The following is a 25878-nucleotide window of genomic DNA, read 5'->3' as shown; positions in this document are numbered from 1 at the left end:
TTCTTCAAAACTGCGTGGCACTCCTGGGCCTGGTCAAAAGCTCAGAAGTCATCTCCCTGATTGCCATGAGGGGCAGGCCGCTGAGGTGCTGGTGCTTAGCCTTCAGCTCTATCAGAGCATCCACAATCCTCTGCCTTCCGACATCTGGGTGGCGCTGCGTCAGCTCTGCCATCAAGGTATCGAAGCTGCCCATGGTGCCATAGTGTTGTGGCACACAGGTTCCTTTTGCTGTGGGGGAGATGGAGACCACCTTCCTGAACATGATGCTGGAGCTGAGCGGTGGCTGAGTTATCAGCTAAAGAGGACAAAGGGAAGAGCAGCAAATGAATGAACCCCAGTATAAGAAAACATACACAGCTGTTTAAATTTCCAGGACTGTGTAAAATGAATACACTAATCTACAAGGAAATTAAGTTTTATTTTAGGGCTGCAACTAGTAATTATGTTTATGTGTCAGTGTGTGGTTTATGTTGATGTTTTTACTTGAGATGTACCTGCGACCGACCAGCACCTGATCTGATACTGACTGTGCAGAGGGAATTCTGTCTGTTTAGTAATTATGTTTCATTATCAATTAATTTGCTGATTTTGATAAATGTAATTGTCATTTTGTCAACAAAATGTCAGAAAACATTGACAGTACAATTTCCATGGTGAAAACTTGCATCATCTAACCAACAGTCCAAAACCTAAAAATATTCCCTCCCTTCACATCATCAGCAAAACCAAACACAGTTGTTCCAGGAGTCGTCATCAGCAGCCTGTCGGCTAATTGTCTGTAAAAGAGTGGCGACAAAGCACTGCACAGTCATGATGGTGTCTATGCTTGTGTAAACAAAGCAATGGTGGATGAGGCTGCAGACAGAGAAGGTTAAAATATTTCTTTCGCTTTCTTTCTTCTTCAAGTTAGCTGGTTCATTCCCTGCTGTGAACTGTGTACGTGGAGGAGCTCCTCTGCAGCTAGCGAGAGCTGCAGCGTGATCAGATACTACAACAAAATGTTAAATCCCTGATAACAGGACAGACTTGGCTGCAGAGAATTGACTCCACACAGACCGCTTTAGTTTTAGTTTGTAACAATTCACTTCAGTGCACACAAAAGAAGGAGTTGGAACATCTTCCTTTATATGGAATATAATGTTTGGATAAGTTTGGGTTTAAAAAGTCAACAGAACAGAAAACGAAAACCTGCACATCATATCAGATGGCAGTGGTTACTATGAGTGGTAAGGTTTTCTATTTTTTTACGATTCCAGTTTTGCACCTTAAATGCTCTTAACATACTTCTGTACTGCATGAAATATGTCAGATTAATAGTGAAAAATGCAATAATCGCTGTCATGCAGTCACCGTATCAGTGCCTGAACCCTTCAGAAGTATTTCTATCGAAATTTTAAGAAAAATTAACATAGTGTTGATGCCATAACATTCTGCTCTACTTCATCTCACATGCTTCCGTGTTGGAAAGCCACATCACCAGCACGTAGATACTGACACCTATGTTGGTACCACAGCAACCCATACAGGTTGGTTGGTGATGTATGGACACACAAAACCAATATGATGACAAATTCCAGTGCAGACAGTCTGTTTTAAAGATCTGATTTAAGAAACAATCAGATCTGCCTGCAGTTTGAATATCTGAGAGACTGAAGTCAAAGAATGTTTAGAATTTTTGCTTGCAGGTAAAAATCTTTATAGTTTGTTACAGTTCTAATTTGTTTCTCACACAGTAATAAACTGTCACATCTCCTCCTCATATTCTCACCTTTCTTTCAGTGCTGCTGGACTCAGTCTTGGGGGTTTGTGGTTTGGTGCCACTCTGCGAAGACTCAGGCCTACTGATGGAAGCTGAGGCCTGACTGTGGCTCCCACCAATGGCTTTGTTTATGTGCTCCACATGCAAAGTATGGCCTTGCATGCAGCAGCCATTCAGTTCTCTCACTGCAGCCTTGGCAGATTGGGGTCCACTTATCATCACTATGGCAACTCTACAGAATGCAGCCAACAAGAAAACAAGACAGACGGTTGTTGCACTGACATTAATGTGTCCATTTGGGAAGCAAATAGCTGTTTTGACATTAGAACTTGCTGCTTCAACAGCTACATGCAGTCAGGCGATGCTGATAAACAGGTAACAAAGCCTTACACAATAAATAAAGCTGAAGAACATTTGTGACTGCTAGATGTAACAACACATGAAACTAATGTATCGACAGCTGAGTTAAAGCAAAAAATGTTACCAAACATTGTGTCAAATAGAGAAGTAGCTCACCTCAAATCATTCTTTAAAGCAGAGATGCTGACTTCAGTGGCATGGTATTTCTCAAACCACAGCATCATGTCACTCTGCCAAAGACAAGAAGTTTTAGTTAAAGCCTGTACTGCCATCTGCTGGATAACATGGTAACAGACAATATATTAAGGTAAAAATAATAACTTGACAAAATCTGAATTTCTATTTAACATTTCCAACATACACTGCGCTAAAAGAATTACACCTGACAGCTACAACGACACACAGGGTGTTTTCAGACTTTGGTTAGTTTTGTCTGGACAAGAAAACAGTACAGTGTTGCCTTTTAGTCCTGGTTTGGTTTCTGTCAATGACTTTTTACAACTGAACCAAGAGGAGTAAACATGAAACTATCCAGACTAACAGATAACTAACTCCCTTTGCATAGACTCTTGTCTCTTAAAACACCACGTGAAAGGATAAGATCAGAGGTGTGGTCCATGTTGTGAATAGGACCTGTGACAATTTTGCTCACAGATTTAGGGGGTCTGTAGTCTAAAATGTGTTTTAAGCTTCCCTGTGATAGTGAAACATACAGGGCCTCATGCAGCAGCAGTCTCTTAAATTGTCTCTTATTTTCTGTTAAGAGAAAAAATAAGAGAAGTCAACTCAATATGTACCAAACTTCCTTGACCCCGCAAATTTGCTCTTGCCCAGATGTTCTGAATGATCAATCCCCTGTGATCATGGTGTGACCAGCTGTTTGTAGAACACAGGTAACAGGTAACTCCCCCTGAGCACTATGTAAGGGCTGGTCGTGTTGTAATGCTCCTTTACATGACCAGCATTCAAGACATCAAGAGAAAAGGCGGCAAGAAGAGCTTCAATAATACTGAAACCCACCTACTGAGCTGCTGTGTCAGCAGAGAGGTGTAAAGTAACTGAGAGAATGAGGGAGTTATGAAAGATTGTCAGTTAAATAAAGATAGTTATTATTTATTTTATATCAAAGAAGAAAGAAATTTAAATCTTTTTGTATTTTACACCAACTGATAAGAGCTTGAAGGGAACGCTTTATATATCTTTTTACACTAATTTAAAATATTTAACAGTATTATTTATTAAATTATACATTTAGCTGATATAAATTTAGTTTTGACTTGTCTGATAACTTTTTACATTATGTGAGTTTATGGGGCTCCAACAGTCTAAAACCTTTTGACCCTAAGATGACATAAAATAGCAGCCAATTTGTGAAGCAGGAAATAGATGTGGGTAGATTTGCCAAATATGACACGTTAAACTGTTCACAGTTTAAGCTGTCCCACTATGTGTCAAAATATTTTTGGGATATTATATAGCTATAGATATTTTAATTATAACAAATAATTCTATATTTTATAATAATAATTACTATTATTATAAATGATTCGATTTTTTTATGAGTTGGACAAGAAATTAGTGGACTGTGAAAACAAGATGTTTTTGTCTTATCTTGATAAGGGTGCTGTTGACCATGTGTAAAATTCTCTCTTACCTAAGAGAAGAGCAAAAAGAAGAAAACAGTGGTGAATCCCAGAAATCAATGGGCAGTGACAAAATAAGAACAATTCCTGGATGTGAACAAACATAAGAGACAATGTGTTTCTGACTGGTTTCTTACATTAGGCCCAATGACTCACAGGATGAGAAGTGACCCAGGAATATAAGACAGCAATTCAATTTGTTATTATAAACAACTGCAAGTCCCACCCCATCTTATATCACATACCCTGGGCTGCAATGACTGAGGATTCTAACAAAGTCACAAACATTAAGCCAGGTGTCTGATATCATAAAAAACGACTTGTTGAGGTAATGAAATGGCAAATTAAATAACAATCTGAGAAGGCCCTTATACTGTATTTTTCGTTGTTGTGTGACTAAAAAAAGGATCTTTTCTTATCTTATATGAGCAGACCAAAGGTAACAAAGTTGGCCAAGTATGATGGATTGAAGGTAATCACAGTACGTGTGGTTTTATGGTTTGCATGATCTCATGATTCTGTGAAAACTCTAAGACCATTAACCATTAGTGTGGCAAGTGTGGCACTATACGTGGTTGGTTTCTTTACTGAACAAACCACACCAGAGCCCACTTTCACTTGAAGCACTTTTTTTAGGGGTTTCTAAAACTCAAAGATTAAAGTTTATCCAAAGAAGAAAAGGAAATTATCTCAACAAATTAGTAATTGTTAAAACTTTTTCAAAACTCAAAAATCTGTTGCAGTATATTGCTGTGAAATTTTGAGCTGTCTCAAAATTTTAAAGAAATAACCATTATTAATTTCCATATCTTCTTTTTTCTAAGTCACAAGGAGCCAGTGGAGAGGAGCTAAAGAGCTGCAGGTTGCAGACCTCTGGATTAACAGCTTTCACACCAGGCCAAACAAACCGCATTAACCAGGTAAAAGTACCAGGGTCTGTTGTCACCGAAACAAACAGTTTAGATATGAAAGGGCCCTAATTCTTATGAATATTACCTGGACGATGCGTTCACACCTGTTTTGTTTGGTTAAAATAAACCCTGGTGTGTTTGCCAGGTTGGTGCGTGTGACAGCGATCCCACAGTAATAATACTAGAATCACTAGTGTACAAGATGCATCCTTTTGTCTCGTCTCTACCTGTTAGTCATTAGTTACAACACGCAGTCGATCTGCAGTCTAATAATCTATTAATGCTGAAAATCAGTTACGTCTTTGTGAGCTCCACTTGTCAGTCTTTATACTCCACTTGGTTCATTTGTTTAAAAGTCTGTGTGAACAGGACCACAACTAATATGCAACAGTATGTATTTTATTCTTTTGGTCCAGAGGAAATAAACCGAACTACACGTGTAAAAGCATCCTGAGATGGTTATATTTGAGTAGTAATTAACATCAATGTTCAAACTCACCTCTGTCACATTACTGGGCAGGTTGGAAACGCAAAGTACTGAACTACCAGCTTCCTCACTTGCTGATTCTGTAGTTGAAACAAATTCACCACTAAGAATTTGATCCAAAATGAATTCAAACTCTCTACATGCTTTAAGCTACATTAACAGAATACTCACCATTGCTCTCATCTTTTGTGATCACCGCTGGGTCCCATCCTATCCCAGCAGCTACTGCAGGCTCCAGGTCTTCTTCAGCATCATACCACGCCTCACTTGTGTTGAGCTCTTTGCATGCAGCTGCTGTCCACGCAAACAATGGCACACCTTAGATTTAATCAACTGCCACCCAGGTAGTAAATTTAAAATGTGAGCAGGATTCTTTTACTTACTTTTCAGCTGTTCTTCTTGCTTATTTGCATTATGAATGGCAGCTGTATTCTGGGGGACAAAAGTGACGGATCTCTTTGCTGTGCTCTTCTTGATCTGCTCCTTCCTCTGACTGTGCTGCAAAAGAAGCGAGCACACTAAAGCTGTTCAAACTGAATACAGATAAATGCCAAATTAGGTTCAATTAGCAGAAATAAACACTACAATGCTGCCTGAGGATTTTGTTTTAGTACCCCATTATAGAATCCCATTAGAAATGACCTCTCCAGTCAGGAATGGTTGGTGAGAAATTATTTACCTTAGACTAAATGAAGACAAAACTGGTTCAAGTGAACAGAGAAAAAAGATTTATAGTCTGACACTGCAGAAGTCAAAAGTAAAAAACCTGGGTATTAGTCTTGATTCTAAGTTAGATTTTAATTCACACAGACAATGTTGCAGAGATTGCCTTTTATCACTGAAGAAACAGACTCTACCTTACAGTGGAAGATGCCAAACAAATGACTCATGCTTTTGTATATTCTTGCCTGGAGCACCATAATGTATCTTGCTCAGGAATATCCAAAAAACTGATAGGCTGCAGCTCGTGTAAAATATATTTTTTGTTATTACCAACTTGTTTTTACTACCTTTATATTTACATTTTATTTAATATGTCTTTGATTTCATTTTCTCCTGTAAAACACTTTGAGCTGCACTCATTTGTCTGACAGGTGCTGTAAATAAGGTTTCTTACTAATAGCAGTGCTCTTCTTTGACATCTCAGCCTGTAAACATACCTGGCCATTTCTGCTTTGACTTTCCTTTTCTTCACCCGATGCCTTGCGTGGACCCTGGGAGTTCCTTGGGATCAGAGAAGATAATACTACAGTGTCTAAAAGTTAAATGCTCAGTCTGCAAACTCACTGAAATTGAATTACATCAGACATGCATGCATGTGTTAACATACCAAGTTGGAACACTTCCCAGCATATTATCAATGATCTAAACAGAGACAATGAAGGAATTAGACTGTTACTATTACAACTGTGGTTCAAGTATATGAATTCACCAGCAGTGTAGAGTATTTAGAGGGTATTGGGTTAGTAGGCTGAGTCTCACCTGTGCAGGAATGTAACTTGCTCCTGTGGTTATCTGCTCAGAGTCAACAGACAGAGGCTTAAGTTGTTCCAGAGGAACCCCTGACAGGATCTTATCCCTCATCTGATGATATTCACTCTCCAGTTTCTGCAGAACACCTACAGTGTTTGCAGGAGGGTTCTTTGGCCTAGGGGGAAAGGATATGCCAATAAGAGAACTCTTCATCTGATCTTCAAACTTGGCAAGTGTGTTGCTGAGAACCCAAGAGAGTGCAGTGTCAAATTTGGTGCAATCTGGACATGCGACATGTTCAATAGTGATAGATTTTAAATAAACAGGCAAACAGAGCTCTGTAGCAATGGGGATGGAACACATCAACTTAATGTCCTCATCGATTATAACAACGGCACATCTCAAAGATGGCTGCAGTCTTTGGACAATCTGATGAAATAATATTGCTTTCACTGCAAACACCTGCAATCATCTACAGCATACAAGAGCAACAACAGTGTGGTACTCAGTAAGTTGTGTAAACCACAGCTTCACTGGTGAAATCAGTCTACTTCACTGAACAATGGAGTTGTACATCCACTGCTGCCTCATTCGGTTACTTTGTGTTATTGAGTGACTTTGTGTTCTGTGGGACTTCTGTGAAACTGAACTAACCTTTTAGAAGAAATTAACTGATCGAGGCAGAAGTAGACCAGCAAAGCCTCTGTTCTGTGAGGTAAAATGACTGATTTTACCAATGATGGCTGATAAATTTGGAGAGAATGATACTGGGCTTTTATAACAGCGGTTTCCTGTTTTCAGGTGAGCCTGGTTTTAGGCTAAAATACATTTTGCTGCTGACCCTGTCCACAGCAGTACATTGTATTGCTGCTTTGCCAAACTGAGGGCGTGCAAACCATCAGGGACTACACTGACTATGGATAAGTACCTCATACAACCACACTTCAAATAAATCAAACTATCTTTCTTTATCTCAGTGGAAGAGCTGAGGTAAACACAGGCTAAATCTGATCAATACTAACTGATGTCTCCTTACAGTGGGGTGATCTGGCCTCCCTCAGCAGAGGTGTAGCAAAGTCTCCAGCAGTGCTGTCTGCACATGCTGTACTGCAGGTCCAGGAGGCACAGTTCTGCTCGCTGAGCATGCTGGATACAGTCAAATTCCTTTCTCAGTTTACAAGTCAAACTGGAAAAAAATATTTAAGCTATTAGTCCATGCTGTGAAGAAAACTTATGTAGGACTGCGTGTAACAATACATCACCTTTTCATTGTCTTGTTGTTCTCTCTCAGCTGCTCAGTAGCCATCTTGATTTTGATTAATTCCTGTAATGTTAAAGAGAGGTTGTGTTTTGCTGGAGCTGCTATAATGATTGCTCTCTGGTTTGAACCTTACCTCGGCGATATAGTCCAAATCTGCCATGTGGACTTCAGTTATGACATGCTTGTCAGATGTTCCTGGATGCTCTGTTTGGACGAAGGTTGATACGCACAGCGGCGGCTCAGTGCCAACCATGATGTCACATGTGGTAACGCAGGTCACAGGGGAAGAGTGCTCTTCTACAGTGTTCTTCTTGATGACACACTGATCAGACTTCAAGGTCTCACTGCTATCTGCTGGCACTTCACTATTACTGATGACAGGACCTGAGAGAACCCCGCCGCTGTGCACTTTCACATCTTCACTAGGCAGACAGGAAACTATGCTCTTATCATCCTCCATGATGCTATAGAAGTTGTCACTATGATCTTCAAAGCTTGAGCTAGCCTCCTCATCCACAGTGTCCACAGAGGGAGATTCTGACCTGTAACATCAAACAATGTTACTCTTATCAATATGAATTAATTTTGCACGCTGATGAAACCACAATCGCCCACTCTTGAGAATGGGGTCAAACCATGTCCTCCCAAAAAAACTAAAATTTATTACTATAAATACTAATTCTGCTCTTTCTGTGTGTATTAGGGATGTCTATCTCACTGACTAAGACCGAGTCGATATGTATCTCGATACATGTTCAACGATACAATATTTCTTAGAAATCTTTAAACAGCCAACGATTTGGTTTGATACGATTCAGCTCTGTCATGATACAATACGATATGATGCAGTACAAGACAATGCAAGGTGTCAGTCTTTACATTTTGATTCAATTTATACTACATTTGTAGAGTGCTGCTAGATGCAAAAAGATATCCTGATAGTTTTACTAAATGTAACAGTAGAGACAGAGAGAAGGAGACATTACAGTGATGTTAACATCTTATTATGAGTCTCATGTGTAAATGAGATCCTGTAGCCTGAATGAGAATCTATGAACAAAATTTAAAACTGTTTAAAATATCAGTATTTCTGCAGTAAGATGATCTGCTGCTGTGTTTCATATGAAGAGTGCTGTGGTTTTGATTAGTGTGGAGGAACAGTGATGCTCTGTGTTACCTGCTCTCACAGTGACATGACGTCTCTGTGGGTCAGACTCATGTCTCTGTACTCTGCTGTCAGACACGTTTTACATAAATGATTTGCAGCAGCGGTTTTAAGTAAATGAAGAGGAGACACAGGAGAGGGAGGGGGGAGCGCTTGTTTTTGTGATCGCGACAGCAGGTGTCCAGAGAGAGCAGTGCAGACAGAGACAGCAGAAGAGAGAAGATGGAGGAAAGTTACAGTGGCAGCTCCGTGATGCCAAAAATGCATCGATACACTAGTGCTGCATCGATTTGTGTCCGATTCATGTTCAGCTTTTTATCGATATAAGCAGTCTGAACCGATGCACTCGTATCTTACACATTTAAGTCCGATCAGTATCAGATGCATGAGTAAATATATATATATTAATCTTGTATCTGATGCAACAAAAACTATCAAACTTTCCTTCATGTTTTATATTATAATACTATGACTTGTGTGTCTGACTGAGTTGGCAAAATGCAAGTCCTCAGCTGCAAAAATCTCTATTGAATAAAATGTTAAATCACTGTGAGGTGGTTTAATAGCAAAGAGTTCAATCTTTTAAAATACAAGAGTGGGTGATATATACATGTGTGTAGGATTTCACACAGCGTTGAACGCTGGTCCCTCCTCCACAGCTCAACAGTTCCTCTTGGATGCGTGCTTACTATCTAGCACCTGGTCACCATGTTCTTGGCTGGACTGTGACAGCAGTGCAGCTCTACCAAAGATATATACTCACTGTAATGGACCAACTTCAGCATATGTGAAGGTAGCAGTTTGGCCTTCTGTCATTGCAGTCTGGCTCCTGAGCTGAGGCTTTCTGTCCTCTCTCTGTCTTTTCAGCTCCATTTCCTCATGTGGATGTTTTTTTGATCCCTTGCTGCTGTTGCTAGACGCAAGCAGGGCCAAAGTCTCCCTCAAATTATTGGGAAGCATCTCAACATCCCCATGTGTGTGGGGCATTCCTTGCAAGAGGAACAAGCACACACAACTGTTAAGTAAGCTTTACTAGTATGGAAGTTGGGTTTTGATGAAACTGTACTGACTCATTACGAGGAGGACAGTATCCCCTGACAACGATTTAGCCTTGTTAGATTTAAGGCCCTAAGACAACATACACTTATGCTGGGTCCAACCCCACTTAACTATTTAAATGGTGTAAAATCTGAATCTGAAAATTGCAACGTGCAAAGAGATTGTATTCAAGCCTTTTGTGCAGTTCATTGGGGCAGATTTCAGTAAAAGTCCATTACAAGGCTCAATCACAGCCCAGAAAACTGCTCTACTGATAATGATAAAATGAATCTTTTTATTTATTTATTTATTTTTAAAGGGTGGTAGGTAGTTACTGGTGGGAATACTGATGTCTGGTAATGAAAGGACAGTGGACAGAGCCACTACCAGTGGCAAACCTGTGTCTGAATGCTGCCTTTAGAATCTAAGATGTTTCATAAAACATACTTAGCAGTTAAATTCTAAAAAATGGGGGGTATCAGGAGCAGTGAATAAGATTTGCATATTACCACAACTGCAGGTCTTTGCTTCTGACATGCTAGATCTGAGAACAAAACAGAGTTTCAACAACAAATCACTGTCAAATGATAAAGTCAGAACTCATCTGATGTAGTGTGATCTGTTCACTGCAGTTACTGTCAAACATACATATGCCTGTTGGATGTCACAGATGGGTGGTCACGACTGCTACTTGATCCAACGTTGTCTGTATTGTTTGTAAAAAAAACAAACAAAAACTGTCATTGTTTAATTTGTGTACAGTTATTACAAGATTACAATGGCTGAAGTGACTTACACTTCACATAAACATGATGTGTAGACAGTTCTAGGGCAGGATGTCTTTGCAGGAATTGGTGAAACCCTCCTTCATCTGGGAGAAAGGAAAACAATTAAGCTGTGTGTGACTGAAATAAATCTCATGAAAATGGACCATCACCTACCCAAAATTTCTTTTATCTATATTACATAATGGAGGACACTGGCAGGTGAATGTTGATGAAGTTTAGATTTAACGAAATAAGGGCTATAGTTTCATTGCCAAATATTTTCAGTTTCCATTTAGACAATGACGGAACAGAAGAAAAGAAAGAGTCTCAGCATAGTAACATGAGTTGTAAGGATTACTGTTGGGTACTATACAAATAAAAGCTTTTATTACTATTATTATAAATTAATGATTAATTTGACAATTTTGTCAGTCAGTTTTTTTCGGTATAGATCAAGTATATGTGTTCAATCAAGAAGATTTATGTAATTAATCCACAAGGGGAGAATTCAGTATTTTCATACCAGCACACAATTTACACAGATACACAGACATGCACATACAGGTCCGACACACAGGACAGACATGCAATTGAGGGAGGGATCAATGATTTATAAATTAAGCATTTGGGTTATCAAATATCAGAAAATTATAGACAGTGCCCCTCATAACTTTCCAGAGTCCAAGGTGACCTCTTCAAAGTTTCTGTTTTGTCTAAGAAGCTGAAATCTGAGCATTGACTCATTGGCCAGATAATAACATGATGGTTAATCAGTTATCGATATTGTTGACCATTTTCTGTCATCAACTAAATCAACTAATTTTCATTTCATTTAACCAATTTATTGAACATGTTAAAGTGACACAAAACAAAAATAAAATATATAACCAATAAAAACAAAATCAAACAAGATCATCAGTAATATGTAAATAACAACTCAAATTCCATTCATGTTCAAAGGTCATAGGAACACTAGCAGGGAATTGTACATGATTTGAATTATTTTTAATGAAATCAGGTGCTCCTTGGGGAAAAAGCATCTATTGTACCAGTCATCAGAGCTGTGCAGCACTTCCTTCTTCCATAATAAATTAATCATGCCAGCTCTAGTATGCTGTACAGATTATTCAGATCACATGGGCACGAGTGATCTGAACAGGCTTAGCTTTGCTGCTATACTTATCAACACAAACATGTGACTGCTGTGACCAAAGTGGCAGCACTGAAACATACCTAGAATGATCCGTCTGTCCTCTGGAGACAAGCAGAGATACCAGCCCAGCAGCCTGGGATCAGTTAAGGAAAGGTATGGATGTGCATCCACCAAATCAAACACAGACCTGTAAAATGCAAAACAATAGCTCTTGGTTATAGTCGTTTAACTTTAACATGTAGAGAGAGAGAGAGAATGGGGATGTAGTACACAAGTTACCTGTCCAGGAAGAACTTCCTGCTCTTTACTGTTGAAGAAATCACAGATGAATGAATGGCCTCCTGGGAAAATTCTGTTATTGATAACAAGTTTTTGAACACTGCTAAAATTTTCACATAGTTAGATGCTAATGTCAACTAATGAAATCTACTGCCCACCCAGAAACAAGATTATACATTCAAAGTCCCCTGCAGTAGAGAAAAAAGAAAGTGTGATAGGTCACTTCACAGTAGCGGTAGTATTCAGATCCTTTACTAAGGTAAAAGTATTTTTATCACACTAAAAAAATACTGTTACAAGTCCAACATTGAAAATTATTTAAAGGAACAGTTCATCCAAAAATACCGCTGGAGTTTCACAGGAAAACAGTGTTACAGAATCTCCCAAATAATGGAAGAGAATGGTGACCAGTTTTCAAACAGAAAAAAAACACACAAAAAAAAACCAACAGCATAAAATGCCTCCATACTGCTTGTCTGGTGTAAGTCCCGACATGCTGTCACACCACACACACACAGTTCAGACAGTGTACATGTGCAGGTGAACATGATTGAGTGAAGCTAAGGATCTACAGCAGTGTTCCCCAACCCTGGTCCTCAGGGACCCCTGTCCTGCATGTTTTAGATGTTTCCCTGCTCCAACACACCTGATTCAAATGATCAGCTCATCTTCAAGCCTCTGCAGAAGTCTGACAACAGCCTGATCATTAGATGGCTTGGTTAAATATAGTATATAAATTAACAGACTAATACATTAAGTAAGTTAGTTCTGTTGGCAAGGCTGCAACTTCAGTGTTGGCACTGGACATGAAGTAGTGGTATGGAGCCATCCCTACTGTCAACATGTTCATAACAGTTCCTCTGTGACATCCTACAGTTCTGGATTGGATTCCAGCTTTCAAATAATAGATAAATAAATAAATAAATAAATAAATAATAGGTAGGGTTCAGTTCAGTTTAACACATTTCCTGATCTTTTTGGGTTTGGCCACCGTTTGGCCCCATGAAGACCCCTAATTCATTTTACTATCGAAGGAGTAAAGACACAAGTAAATATTATTATTTGACAGACTGATAACAAGTATTTGGACACAGTTTATTTAATCAAAAAATATTCAAAATGATTAAAAGATGAACGAAATTGGTTTAATATTTGACCGCTGACTGAATAATGATTGCAGCTTTATCTTACCTCTACCACTGTCAAGTAACTAAACTGTCTGATAAAGTAGAAAGAACAGAATTTACCTCCGAGATGTGTAGCAGAAAGTGGCGTGTAAACAAAATACTCATGTAAAGTACAAATACTTAAATAGTGCACATAAGTAAAGTACTTGATTACATGTAAGGTTAGCTAATTTATTTTCCACCACTGCTTCATGGGAAGTGAGATCTTTGACCTCGGTTAGCTAAATAAGGATTCACTTAAACACTGGAGTCACTTTTAACAGACATCTTGTATTTATGGATTTATACATGTGTGGGACAGAACTTACCTAGACTTGACTCTTCAATCACCTGGTTGTAATGGTGAGGTATGATCCCGGGCACCACCACGCCCGTGTAGTTATCAAGCACGTACGATGGGAAGCAGGGCCACGCCGCCTGAAACACACGGGCAGCCGTTAGAGACATCCTACAACTAGACTACATCACAACTGAAGGCTAACGGCTGGCGTTAGCTAGCTAGCAACGTCATCCACAAACTACTGAGACCTGATTAAAGCCAAATGCTAAACGCTTGTTACCTGGTGTGGTAACATGTTCACAGTCTTTACAGCAAGAGAAAAGATATTTTCAACCGAAGACTTCGATTGTTTTCAGTCGCAATGACGTTAGGCTAACTTAAATTGACCGTTTAAAGGGATTGGTTGGCCAACGTTGGGTTAGCTAAAGTGATCTTCATCGATCTGTCAATCAAGTTTATTGGTAACTCGCGCGTTAGGTCTTTTGGCGTTTAAAGGACCAGAGGATGAATGAGCTGACGATCCCCGAGAAAGACAAACATTTTATGGATATTTCATATTATATTCAATGCATTATAATAACACTGCGTAACTACTTATAGCTACATTTTACATTTCGCTTAATCCAAACACAATAACTACAGAAACAAGTAAAACAAGTGATTTAGTCTAGCTAGATAAATCATTTCATGTGAACGTTGCATCAGAGCTGACTTTCCTGATATTTATAGAAAGTTTTAATGCAATTTCCTGTCTGTATTACGATTATTTTTTAAATTTTAAGAATCATACATACTCAATAAGCTTTTCTAATTAACTAGCTATACCTTGGTTGTTTCATAGAGGCTTTATCATTGTGGCCTCCGGGCCACAGGGGGGCGCCAGAGTAGATAGGAGCCAGATGGGAACGTACTCGGAAGTCTTCACCACCACGTGAAGGATGTTGAATTATTTTGATCAGTGAGTGGACTCACTGCCCTGCTCTCAGTACTGACAACCGTGTTGTTGTCAGCACACCGTACAGTGTGTGACGTGTGTACCTGCGAGCTGACGGGACATCATGCCAACCACTAACAGAGAGAAGCAGAAGCAGAAGCAGAAGCAGGGGAGAGACACCGCTGTAGGTCTCATTTATTCATTCAGTGCTACTTAACCAGCAAAACTTCATATGTACAATATGTAAAAAATTATGGAGTAATGCTTAGTAACGCACTAGATGCACTTGTACTTTACTGGAGTATTTCCATTGTATGTCCCTGTTATTTTTTTTTTTAATTATACTACAGTTCAGAGGGGGCGCTGTACTTTTTTACTCCTCTGCCTTTATTTGACAGCCAGAATTACACTTGGAAATAAAAATTGAACATACCCAACATTTTGACAGAAGACATAGTCAAATCATTTACTTAAGTAGAAGTACCCCACCACACTGTGATAGTACCCCACCACAAGTCAAAGTTCTGCATTCAAACCTTACTTCAGTAAAAGTCTGCATTGTAAAGTATTATCAGCAAAATTTACTTCAAATATAAAAGTATAAGTACTCATTCTGCAGAAGAATGGTCCCTGTCATTGTTCTACTATTATACATTTTACTGTACTACTGCTTTTTACAAGGCTGAACTAATTTTAAACACTGTTGGGCAGTTCAGCAGTGCATTAGAGCTACAGTGACTAATTAAATATTAGATGGTCAAGTATTTTGATAATTTATTTATTGTTAAAAAATGGGAGAAAGTGCTGTTTTCAGCCTGTCAAACCTGGGGATTTCCTTCTAGTCTCTGTTTTTTATTACATTAATCTGAATATCTGTTGGGTTTTGGACTGATAAAACAAGACCCCTGGACTTTGAGAAATTGACATTTTTCACTACTTTCTAGGGGTCCAGTTATTTTCACAGTCAATTAATCAGTCAGTTATTTTCATGATTTTTAGTTGTTTGTTTTAAAATGTCAGAAAATGGTGACTGGATAACATCCTCAAATGTCTTGGTTTGTCCACGACTCGAAGATATTCAGTTTACTGTTGGAGAGGAGTAAAGAAACCAGAACATATTCACATTTCAGAAGCTGAAATCAGAGAATTTGGACTTTTGTCATAAAAACATTACTCTGATTATCAAAATAGTTGGCAAATTAATTTAGTAACTGATTAATTGATAAATTGTTACAACTCTGCTACGTTCTGATGTTCTGTAGACCAAACGATTAATCAGATAATCTGCAGATTAAATGATTATGACGATAATAATCAGTTGCAGCCCCAGAATGCATCATGTTCTCTAAGATCATTATATGTTTGTTGAAGCTTCCAGCTTCTTACATGTGAAGACTTTCTGGATTCTTTACTTCTCTCTAACTGAATAAACTGAATATCTTTGGGTGTTCGGCAAAACAAGACATTTGAGGATGTCACCTTGAGCTTTGGGAAACATTGATCATTTTATAGGCAAACAAGTTTTGATTGATTCATTGAGAAAATAATAGACTGATTAATCAGCTATGAAAATAATTGTTAGTTGCAGCCATATTGTTTGTAGTCCTGCTGTCCTGTAGAGACACCACTAATGATTATTTTCATTACCTGACAGTGAGTTTTACGATTATTTGATAAATCATTTATCCTACAAAAACAAGAAATTGTGAAAAATGCTCATCACAGTTTCCCAGAGCACAAAATGATGTCTTCAGATTTCTTCTTTTCTTCAACCAACAGTCAAAGCCCAAAAAACTCTTTATTTGCTGCCATAAATGACAAAGAAAAGCAGCAAATCCTCACATTTAAGAAGCTGGAACCAGAAAATGTCAAATAATCCATTATCGACCAATCGTTTCAGTTCTACTGTTCTTTGAGAACTATGTAGGCCTTTCTCTAAAATGTTTCTTGTGCTCAGAAAAGCAACATAGTTTTCAGCTTTGTCACAACATGTTTTTTCTAGTTACTAGAAGGTTTTTTATTGCTTATCTCAAGGAGAATTTTCTTGACCCATAGAGGAACACTTAATCCTTCGATTAAGAAAAATCTACAAATTTGGCCATGAAACATTTTAATCTGAAAAGTAATCAGTAGCTAAAGCTGTCAGATAAATGTTGTGGGGTTAAAAATGCCCCCACAACATGCCCCCATGAGATGAAGTGGATATTTGCCAGAAGTTCTATGGAGGACTTTACAGTTAAAGGCTCAGGACTTTACAGTTCTGATGGCACAGTGTTTTTGTCGCTTGTCCCAGGTGCAGGGAACCAACGACAGCAGCGTGGTGAGCAAGGTGTCTGCTGCAGCACAGGGCTACTTCCACGATGTCTTCCTCCAGCACTTTGTTTGCAAAGTGGCCAGGAGAGCCCCACTCATCAACAGGTCAGCAGGGACATCAATCATGTCTCACTCAAGGGACTCTGTGACATCTCAGTCACAAAATACATGTACAGGAGTTGGCGTCAGTTGAAAGTGATGGTGTGACACGTGGGCATAATTTCACAGAATCACCACACACAGGATGGAATTACTGTCATGTGTGAGGGGGTGCAGGAGACACAGCAGTATACTCAGTGCAGGCAAAGAGCAGTCCTTCCAGGAAGTTGTGATGTTGCAATTGCAACAATTTAAGCAAATTCAACCAGTCCCTGTGAATCCTGCATGGCCTTGAAGTTTAGATTTTTTAAAGTTTAGAGTTTTTAAAATTCTGCAACTTTTCTGCAAATTTAACATCATACATGTACTTCTCAATGAACCCAGTCAATGTTTTGTTTTATTATTTGCCTTTATATTTTTTATTTTGTCACAGGTGCTGAAAAGAACATAAGGTTTGTCATTGTTATTGACATTTCTCAATGCTCTGTGCACATTTTGTTAGAGTTTTTGTGCCTTTGATTGTAATGAATTATATATCAGAACTTTCTGTTGCAATTTTCACCTGCTCCTGCAATTTCATTGCAATGCAGGCCTAAAAATATCACTACATGCATCACAATTGTTTTTGTTTTAGAAAAGCTGCCATAAAATCAAACATTTTAGGCCACAAGAATCCTAAAAACAGCCCACGAAATCCTGAAGGGACTGAAAGAGGGTGAACGTGTCTGAAAGGGATAGTTTGGATGTTTTGAAGTGGGGTTGTATGATGAGGTACTTATCTATAGAACTTTATTTAGAATATTTTCACTGCTGTAGCTTGCTGTCAGACAACCTTTTCTGATTGGTAACTGAAGTTATACAAGCCAAATATTACTCTGTCCAAAAGCACCAGACTCCTGTGGGTGTCGCTTGTCTACTGCTGTCTCAATCTGTTGTTTGTGTTATTGTGTGACCTTGGTGTTTTAAAAGCTAAATTCAGATTAACCAAAGTCACACAATAACACAAGCAAACAAACCAATGAAGGCAGTGGTAGACCACAAACTCCCATGGTCTGCGAGATAAAATTATGTTTTTTGTCTGAGCGCAACAGAGTAGAGTGCCATGTGCAAACAGTCGTGGGAGAAGTTTGCTGTGAACCCTGAAGTTTGATGTATTGTTCTTCCTTGCTGTGTTGGTGTTTAATTAAAAGAAGAAAATAGGAAAGAGAAGTTGTAGCTCATTTATTACCCACAGCCCAGAAGAAGTGGTGAACGAAGAAAAGAGGGTTACAAAAATATTCTAAATATACAAACCCTGATTCCAAAAAAGTTGGGATGCTGTGTAAAATAAATCAAAACAATGCTATGAATTGCAAATTGAATACATTATAAAGACATTATGTTTAATGTTCAAACTGTTTAACTTTATTGTTTGACTCATCGTCTGGTTTACTGTTTCCTTGTTACGTTTATACAGTTGGGTGATCGCAGCATGCTCGGCTACACATTACACTACTCTGTACATCTTAAAGAAAAATGTCACTATGATATACAAATCATCATGTAATGAAAATTAGAAGAGTGCACTCAGTAATCTACAGATTTTCTTCTTGATTTATCAGTTAAGGTTTTAGTCTATAAAATATCAGAAAATAATAAAATGAGTCTATCACAGTTTCTCCATCTAATGTATATAGCAGCATACACTGTAAACAGTATATTATAATGACAATAATAATGTTATTTATTTGCATGTTTTAGGGGCTACTATGTGCGCTGGAGAGCTGTGGACCACTGTGTGAGGAGGTTCCTACATGTCACTGAAAACTGCCCCAAGAGGCAGGTAAGTTACCACTGTGACACTGTACCACTGTCTGTTCAACACTATTTCGTATTGACTGCTTGCATTATAAAGGGTTGCATATTTTATATACCATTATTTGTCTGTTTTCTCCCTCTATCTGTCATTGTCTCTGTCCTGTTGTAGATTTTGTCACTGGGTGCAGGGTTCGACTCTCTGTATTTTCGCCTACATGCAGACGAAGCTCTTGACAGAGCTGTTGTGTTTGAGGTAGATTTTCCTGATGTCACCCGGCGCAAGGCTGCCCTGATCAACTCTAACATTACACTGAGAGGGCTGTTAGACCCCCATTTACCTTCACCCTCAGGTTTGTAGTTTCCTTCAGACAGAAGTTCACTGAGATTTAAAGAGATTTTCTTTTCAGGGGTCTAGAAAAGTTGTGATAGATTTCATATTAAGCGAATGCCTGCCTGTGTCTCTTCAGGACCTGTATACGTGTCTAGTGGTCAGTACCGTCTGCTAGGGGTGGATGTTAGAGAGGAGTCCCAGGTGGAAGGAGCTCTGGGTGCAGCTGGGCTGGACTGGGCCGCTCCTACACTAATTCTGTCTGAAGTGGTGCTTACCTACATGGAAACACAGTGGTAAGTTTTACAGTTTGGTCCGTTTAAGAGACCACATCACCAGTATACAGGGTTGAAAGTACATTTGTACGGTCTGGTCCTCCATATGACGCAAAGACAAAGGAAGGGGGGGGCAGCAAGTGACCGCCAAACCTGTAACGATCACATTTCCAACAAGATCCCATCACATTAGGCCAGTGGTTCCCAAACTGGTAAACTGGCCCCCTTGGTGGGTCATTGAGCCACTGCAGGGGGGGCGCGGAGAACCCAGGGAGAAAAAAAGAATGAAAAAAGTTGAATGAATATGATCTATGTAGGTGGAAGAAACAAATAATTATTTCAGTCATTCACTAAAATTCAACTTTTAAATCCTTTTTTTTAATCAGTCCCACTCCCAGTTATGTTTTCAAATTTACAAATATGCCTGACTTTGAGCATCCTGCTGAATGTAATGTGTGATTTGCAACCTAATCTGGCGTTTTATCTATACAGTCACTCATGCAAACCAAATATCTTTTCAAATCTGACATGAAGTGATCCTGTTGTCATATTTGTTGATAACTAGAGATGTCCTCTGGTCATCCTCGCACATCTCACCAAGAGAAACACATTTCATTTAATTTTAATCTATGCATCTGCCTGCACCAACTCCATGCATGTCACATCCCAGCCACATCTGAAAGACGTGAAGGCGTTAATTTCCGTCTCAGGCTATTTTTCTGTCAACGACGTAAATGCAAGGTTGATTACCAATGACAAGGCATGAGCAAATGTATTTATCCACATTTTGTAACCTGAGCAGTGCTGCTGAGTCAGAGAGCAGCTCACAGTTTAGTCCCATAGACTCTCCCTTCACTTTACTGGAAAACAAGACACAGGAACTCCTCCAACTTCCTCTGCAGTGTTTATTCATGGGCAACCTGTAACCTTCAATCTGCATTTACTGCCACTACACAACTTCACTGCCAAAATATAATCCCTCTGCTCCGATTGTCAAGAATGTTGTGGTCACACCAGTGTGAGGCTGAAATGATGTTTGCCTTGTAGACACAGGGTTACTCTGGAAATGAGGAAGCATTATGTAACCATGATCAAAACATAGGCCGTTAATATTAACCACTGGTGAAATGAACAAAGTGACAATATACATTGACTGCTGTGGGTATACAAGAATTTGTAGTTGCATTTATAAAATATTATAGTTATACTGTGTGTTGTGTCTTCCAGGTCAGATGCTGTCATTAGCTGGACAGCAAAGCTCCTGCCACAGTCACTCTTTGTCATATATGAGCAGATCCGTCCACATGACCCCTTTGGTCGGATCATGCAAGATCATTTCGTGAAACTAAATTCAACTCTACACGCCCTTCGACAGTACCCAGACACTGCTGCACAGAGGCACAGGTTCCTGGACAAGGCCAGTATGCTGACAGTATTCTTTAGTGCAGACAATGCGTGTAATGGACACACTTTTTTTTTTTTCAAGTGCTATATGCAACACATGCCGGCTATTTTGTGTTTCCATGATGATTGGGTCCAATCAGAGATGTATGATAAAATATGATCTGTTTGTTTGTAGTACACACAAATGTTTAATTCCACCAGGTGTTTTAATAAAACTGTGGTTTTGTGTTCAGGGTTGGGAGCAGTGTGTGTGTCTGGATATGAATGAGTTCTACCTCGGGCTGATCCCTGAGGAGGAGAGATGCAGAGTGGAGAGCCTGGAGCCTTTTGATGAATATGAGGTTAGCTGTTGAAAATGTGCCTGTATCTTTCTACTTTGTTGTCTTGCTGTTTTTACTCCACCATAGCCGTTCTGAAATCACACTTCTTTGTAATAATATTGAACAGAATTACTCTTTATCTCTCTACCCTCAGGAGTGGCACCAGAAATGTTCTCACTACTTCATCCTGACTGCATCTCGAGGCTCACTGGTGGCACAGGCTTTACTCACACATCCTCCGGGTATGTATTTGCCTGTCCAGACTTCCAACTAACACATCTTTTGTAACATCTCATTGTCATCTTCAGTTCAGCTTTAAAACTTGACAAACACATAAACTCGTTGTGAAAGGCTTTTTTTATTTTTTCTTGTGCCTGAAATGGCATTTTTATGTTATCTCTGCTGCTCTTGCTGTTTACCATGTTATACTTCTTAATAGCCATTATTTTGTTGTACAGCACTTTGGTCAACTTTGCTTTTTAAATGCGCTTTATAAATAAACTTGACTTGACATCTGTGAGTCATTTGACAGCCCGAAGACACTTTGTTCACATGTCTGTAAGAATGTTGTGGTAATGCTTGTCACATTTGTGTTATTGTGTGTTTCTAATTTTTCTTTGTTTTGCCACAGTATCTCCATTGCCATCCATTGACCCATCTCGGAGCCTCCCAGTCCTGAGTGTGCGGACCATATTGGTTTGTATGGAGGGGCTGGGGATGGCTACATCCTTCTTGAATCCAGGGCAGATCCTGCTAACAGGAGGCTCTAGCAGAGGAGGCAGGGGGGCAGTGAGTAGGATCCTCCTCAGGGGCCAGGAAGACTGGAGATCTGTCAGTGTGGGATCATCAGTAGATTTGGGTGAGAGGGCCTGCTGCCTCTGATATGTGCAAAATCATTCTTCCATAAAAAGTTAGTTTCAGATTAAATCATTAATTTTACATTCATGTAGAACTCTTAAGCAGGGCTGCACAATTAATGGAAAGTTTATTGAAGTCACAGTATAGCTTTCTGCAATTTTTTCTATACTGAGGCTGTCAGTCACCTATGGCCCTTTGCTGCATGTTATTCCCCCACTCTCTCTCTCCCTTTCCTGTCACATCTTCAGCTTTATTATAAATTGAAGCCCCCCCCCAAAAAAAAATAATTAAACACAATCTTTGTACCTTCTTATTATCACTTAATTCATCATTAAATGCAATACATTAAGATGTGGTTGTTGTGTTGTCTTCTTCCAGGTGTTCGACTCTACCACACTGCCACCTCTCTTCCTGGAGGAGGCACTGTGGTGTACGGTGGTCGCTCCTCTCCACTCAACCCAATCAGAAGCCTTGTCAGAGTAACCCTGGACCCCGGTGGACCACCTGGTCCTCCTGACTCAGAGGGCCGGGACACAGTGAAACTTTGTGTAGAGCAGATGGTCTGTACAGGTGATCCACCACCAGCAAGATGGAGGCACACTACTACTGTGGTCAGCCACAATGGTGAGATAACATGATGTCTTATGTGATTCTTCTTTTTCTTTCTCTCCTCACTCCTACATTGTCATCCTTTCTTATTTACTACACAATAAAGTCTTTCTCTCATTTTTCCTGTAGGCAAAGACTTTCTCTTCGTGTTTGGTGGCAAGAACGAATCAGAGGCAGTTCTTGGTGACTGCTACTTCCTGTGTCCAGACCAGCAGCACTGGGCTGAGGTTTCTATTCATGTGTTATCTTCACAAATAGGCTTTTAATCACACACACACACACACACTGCTAGAATTTAAATAATCTTGTCTCTTTTTCCTTTAAATAACTTTGGGCCTCATACAAGAACCATTCACACAGCTCACAAAGCGAGCTGCAGCGTACTCCTTGGTGGCAGCTGCACCCCATCAAAGTGTGCGACTCTTGCATACTAACCTGTAAATAACAACCTTCAGTTTTTTCACTTTTTTAGTCAGTCAGTCATTAAGTTATTTTGGACCTGAACAAGTAAGTATTTTACTTATTCAAACAACTTGTTGAGATCTAGAAATTCTTTTCATTTTCCTCTCCTTTGTAGTAATGTTCCATTATCACGGTACGGTAATGAAGGTGGCAGCTAATGAGGATAGAGGCACAGTTATTCTCTGCCTTATAAACCATTTACAAATCAAAAGTGCCTTACTAACAGGGTTCCACCGATGTTGTTTTAGGATACAAGCCTGATACAGATTATTTTGTGCTGAAGCTGCTGATTGACAATACTTTGCACAATGTTCAACATCTTCAAATATGATGTATTCCTCATGCATGACTGGGTCGTACGCACAGATTTGATTTTAATTGTGCATGTGAACAGTTTAAGAACTTTTGTGGCATTCATCAATGCTTCTGATTTTCCAGTTTGTTATTAAGTAAGATTGAAATTTATGAGTGCTCTAGACAACACGTGAGCCAGTACATGCAAATGCCAAATCATGTTTTGTGCTGAGAAATGTTAAAGTTTACACTTTAAGATGATCAGGTTACTTAGGCAGAGTCAGCAAAACATTTGTGCTGTTCTGGAGGCTCAGCTTGGATCAGATAGTCAATCCAGATTCAAATAATCTGTGATGCACAATATCTTGAAATTGGCAACCTGCTTGCTGGGGGTGGGTGTGGGGTGGGCACGACATGGCTGCACCATCCTAAAAGCCACCAGAATCCACTGAAAAGTCATTTTACTTTTCTAATCATAGAAAAACACTCGACAGAAACAAAACTAAAATTCACCAAAACAGTCTTGGTTTGTTTAGAAAAAGGAGGAGCCAGAGAGCTTACTTCAGACCGCTGGCCTCTACCGTGACTGGAAAGAGTCAACCACAGAGGAATATTGTGATTTCTTCTGTAGATCATTAGTGGCCAGATGGCTAAATTACACCAGCATATCAAACAATAAACCTACAATAAGTAGGCAAAAAAGTTCATTGTTATGATAATACCCATAACAATAAAGAAAAAATAAATACCCAAAAAATTAAAGTAACATCAGTAATACCAGTTTACAGATAAGGTCTATATAATCTATGTTCTCATTAAGACCTGGATACACCAAAGCATCAAATCAACCAATCAAAACAAACCTCTTCACTCTTAAAAGGTTGTAGTTACTGTTTTGACAATTATGGAAATAGTGTTCTATAGGGTCATCTAGATAGTTTGTACGATGTTTGTGTGTCCTCTGCAGATCCCAGTGGAGGGCACAGCTCCAGAGGCCCGTCATTCCCACTCAGCATGTTCATATGAGGGAGGTGTGGTGGTGTTTGGAGGACTGGACAGAATGGGAGTGCCACTGGGGGACACAGTGGTGTTAAGACCAAACAAGCGAGGCTTCTTCTGGGAAAGAATAGAGGTGCAGCCGCCTCCTGTTCCAAGGTCTGATATTTTTCAAAACCCTTAAACTATTATTGGAAGCACAAATCAACATGGCATGGTTTGGCTGCCATAAGTGCCAGTGGAAAAACACAATTAGTGGGATTTTTTGGTGGAATATTGAATGCAATTTTCAAACATATGTTTTTATTAGTGTATTATCACCAGGGGCCCGTATTTCAAATTTTCTAATCCAGATCAGAAATATCCAGATTTTGTAATGTCATTTTTTGCTATCCGATTTTTCCGATCTGATCCAGATACCACAAGATCAGGATTAGAGAATCTGGATTTGCAGTCTTTGAACTGGCCTCCATCTGTTTGCCAAAATGACATTTCATTAACACAGACATGTGACAATGTTGGGAGGGTATTCTTAATAAAATAATAATTTGAATGAGCTCCTTATATCTACAGAGGGCATGGGTCCTCTTCTTCAGAGGCCACCATATTGAATTGTCATGTTTCTACAGTAGCCCAGCATGGACACACGAGACACTGGCTCTAGAGAGGGCCTTTTCACGTTTCTTGCTTGTTTCAAGGGGAGGTTGTCCAGTGTATGCAGTTGGTTGCAATCTACAACCTCACTGCCACTAAACCATACACAAATCCTTTAAGAGCATCCACTGAAGGGCAATGAGACCTGAAATAAATTGCTTTATTTTAGGTTCTCTCATTCTACCCATGTGGTCGGCGAAAAGCTGGTTGTGGTTGGTGGAGTTTGGCTGCATTCAGATGGTGTACCAGGCGTTGTCATTATCAACCTCACCACACACAGCAGTGTGGAGTTCAGTCTGGACACGGTAAGTTAAAGTGAAATTTACTTATAGTCACACTTAATATAAAGTAGTTTGATAGTGATCCAATTTACTGATCATGTAGATGTATTAGTCAAGACACTGAATAATAAATTGCTGTGTGTTCTGTAGACCTCGGTGCCATGGCCTCTGATGCTCCACTCATTCTGCTCTGAACTTACGGACTCAGAGGGACCAGAACTGCTCCTGATTGGTGGGGGAGGAAACTGTTTCTCCTTTGGGACACACTTCAATCTTCAGCCTGTCACTGTGGACCTCAGACCTGTCCTGGGATGAAGGAGCTTGAAGTGTTTCTATCAAACTTTCAAGCAGCTCAGAATCAGTGATTTAAACTGATTCCATGTTTAAATCCAAACTGGATTGCATGGACAGGATGAAATGGTTAAACTTGGATTATTTGAGACAGTTTGGATCAAGCTTACTTCAGGCCTGCTGAAAGCTCCAGACAAGTG

At 39.4% G+C, this 25878-nt stretch overlaps 3 protein-coding genes across 3 annotated transcripts; 1 reads left to right on the top strand and 2 right to left on the bottom strand.

The window, feature by feature from the left end:
* Positions 1 to 10049, bottom strand: rbm44 (RNA binding motif protein 44). The gene is made up of 13 exons (XM_084725336.1): positions 9823 to 10049; positions 8028 to 8436; positions 7896 to 7957; positions 7670 to 7819; positions 6643 to 6808; positions 6491 to 6525; positions 6321 to 6384; positions 5544 to 5658; positions 5332 to 5454; positions 5173 to 5240; positions 2276 to 2349; positions 1769 to 1991; positions 1 to 295 (listed from the first exon to the last, which is right to left on the bottom strand). Exons 1-13 carry the CDS (start codon positions 10044 to 10046, stop codon positions 5 to 7), a joined length of 2004 nt encoding a protein of 667 aa, XP_084581462.1. The 5' UTR covers positions 10047 to 10049; the 3' UTR covers positions 1 to 4.
* A 524-nt stretch (positions 10050 to 10573) lies between these two features.
* Positions 10574 to 14058, bottom strand: LOC146322438 (RNA-binding protein 44-like). The gene is made up of 6 exons (XM_084725334.1): positions 14044 to 14058; positions 13792 to 13900; positions 12297 to 12324; positions 12098 to 12204; positions 10894 to 10968; positions 10574 to 10803 (listed from the first exon to the last, which is right to left on the bottom strand). Exons 1-6 carry the CDS (start codon positions 14056 to 14058, stop codon positions 10736 to 10738), a joined length of 402 nt encoding a protein of 133 aa, XP_084581460.1. The 3' UTR covers positions 10574 to 10735.
* Positions 14059 to 14821: 763 nt separating this feature from the next.
* On the top strand, positions 14822 to 25875 carry lcmt2 (leucine carboxyl methyltransferase 2). The gene is made up of 14 exons (XM_084724435.1): positions 14822 to 14881; positions 16991 to 17115; positions 18850 to 18931; positions 19076 to 19256; positions 19374 to 19530; positions 20737 to 20926; positions 21147 to 21254; positions 21388 to 21475; positions 21865 to 22092; positions 22470 to 22715; positions 22830 to 22927; positions 24424 to 24611; positions 25276 to 25411; positions 25538 to 25875. Exons 1-14 carry the CDS (start codon positions 14822 to 14824, stop codon positions 25700 to 25702), a joined length of 2052 nt encoding a protein of 683 aa, XP_084580561.1. The 3' UTR covers positions 25703 to 25875.
* The last annotated feature ends 3 nt before the right edge of the window (positions 25876 to 25878 follow it).

The sequence above is a fragment of the Lutjanus erythropterus genome, chromosome 8 (assembly GCF_056507025.1).
Source record: "Lutjanus erythropterus isolate fLutEry1 chromosome 8, fLutEry1.hap2, whole genome shotgun sequence".
NCBI lineage: Eukaryota > Metazoa > Chordata > Actinopteri > Lutjaniformes > Lutjanidae > Lutjanus > Lutjanus erythropterus.
Note: the sequence above shows the minus strand (reverse complement) of the source record. Positions and strands in the feature narration are given on the sequence as shown.

Excerpts from the sequence above, each read along its gene's own strand:
- LOC146322438 (XM_084725334.1), bottom strand. Across the intron at positions 10,969-12,097 it reads GGACAGACGGATCATTCTAG|ATGAAGGAGGGTTTCACCAA; the intron begins GTATGTTTCAGT and ends CCTTTCTCCCAG. Across the intron at positions 10,804-10,893 it reads ACATCATGTTTATGTGAAGT|ACAACGTTGGATCAAGTAGC; the intron begins GTAAGTCACTTC and ends CAAACAATACAG.
- rbm44 (XM_084725336.1), bottom strand. The coding sequence starts at position 10,046 with ATGCCCCACACACATGGGGATGTTGAGATGCTTCCCAATAATTTGAGG. Across the intron at positions 7,958-8,027 it reads ATTTGGACTATATCGCCGAG|GAATTAATCAAAATCAAGAT; the intron begins GTAAGGTTCAAA and ends TTAACATTACAG. Across the intron at positions 6,809-7,669 it reads GGAGGCCAGATCACCCCACT|GCCAAAGAACCCTCCTGCAA; the intron begins GTAAGGAGACAT and ends CTTTCCCCCTAG.
- lcmt2 (XM_084724435.1), top strand. The coding sequence starts at position 14,822 with ATGCCAACCACTAACAGAGAGAAGCAGAAGCAGAAGCAGAAGCAGGGG. Across the intron at positions 21,255-21,387 it reads AGCCTTTTGATGAATATGAG|GAGTGGCACCAGAAATGTTC; the intron begins GTTAGCTGTTGA and ends CTCTACCCTCAG. Across the intron at positions 22,928-24,423 it reads ACCAGCAGCACTGGGCTGAG|ATCCCAGTGGAGGGCACAGC; the intron begins GTTTCTATTCAT and ends TGTCCTCTGCAG.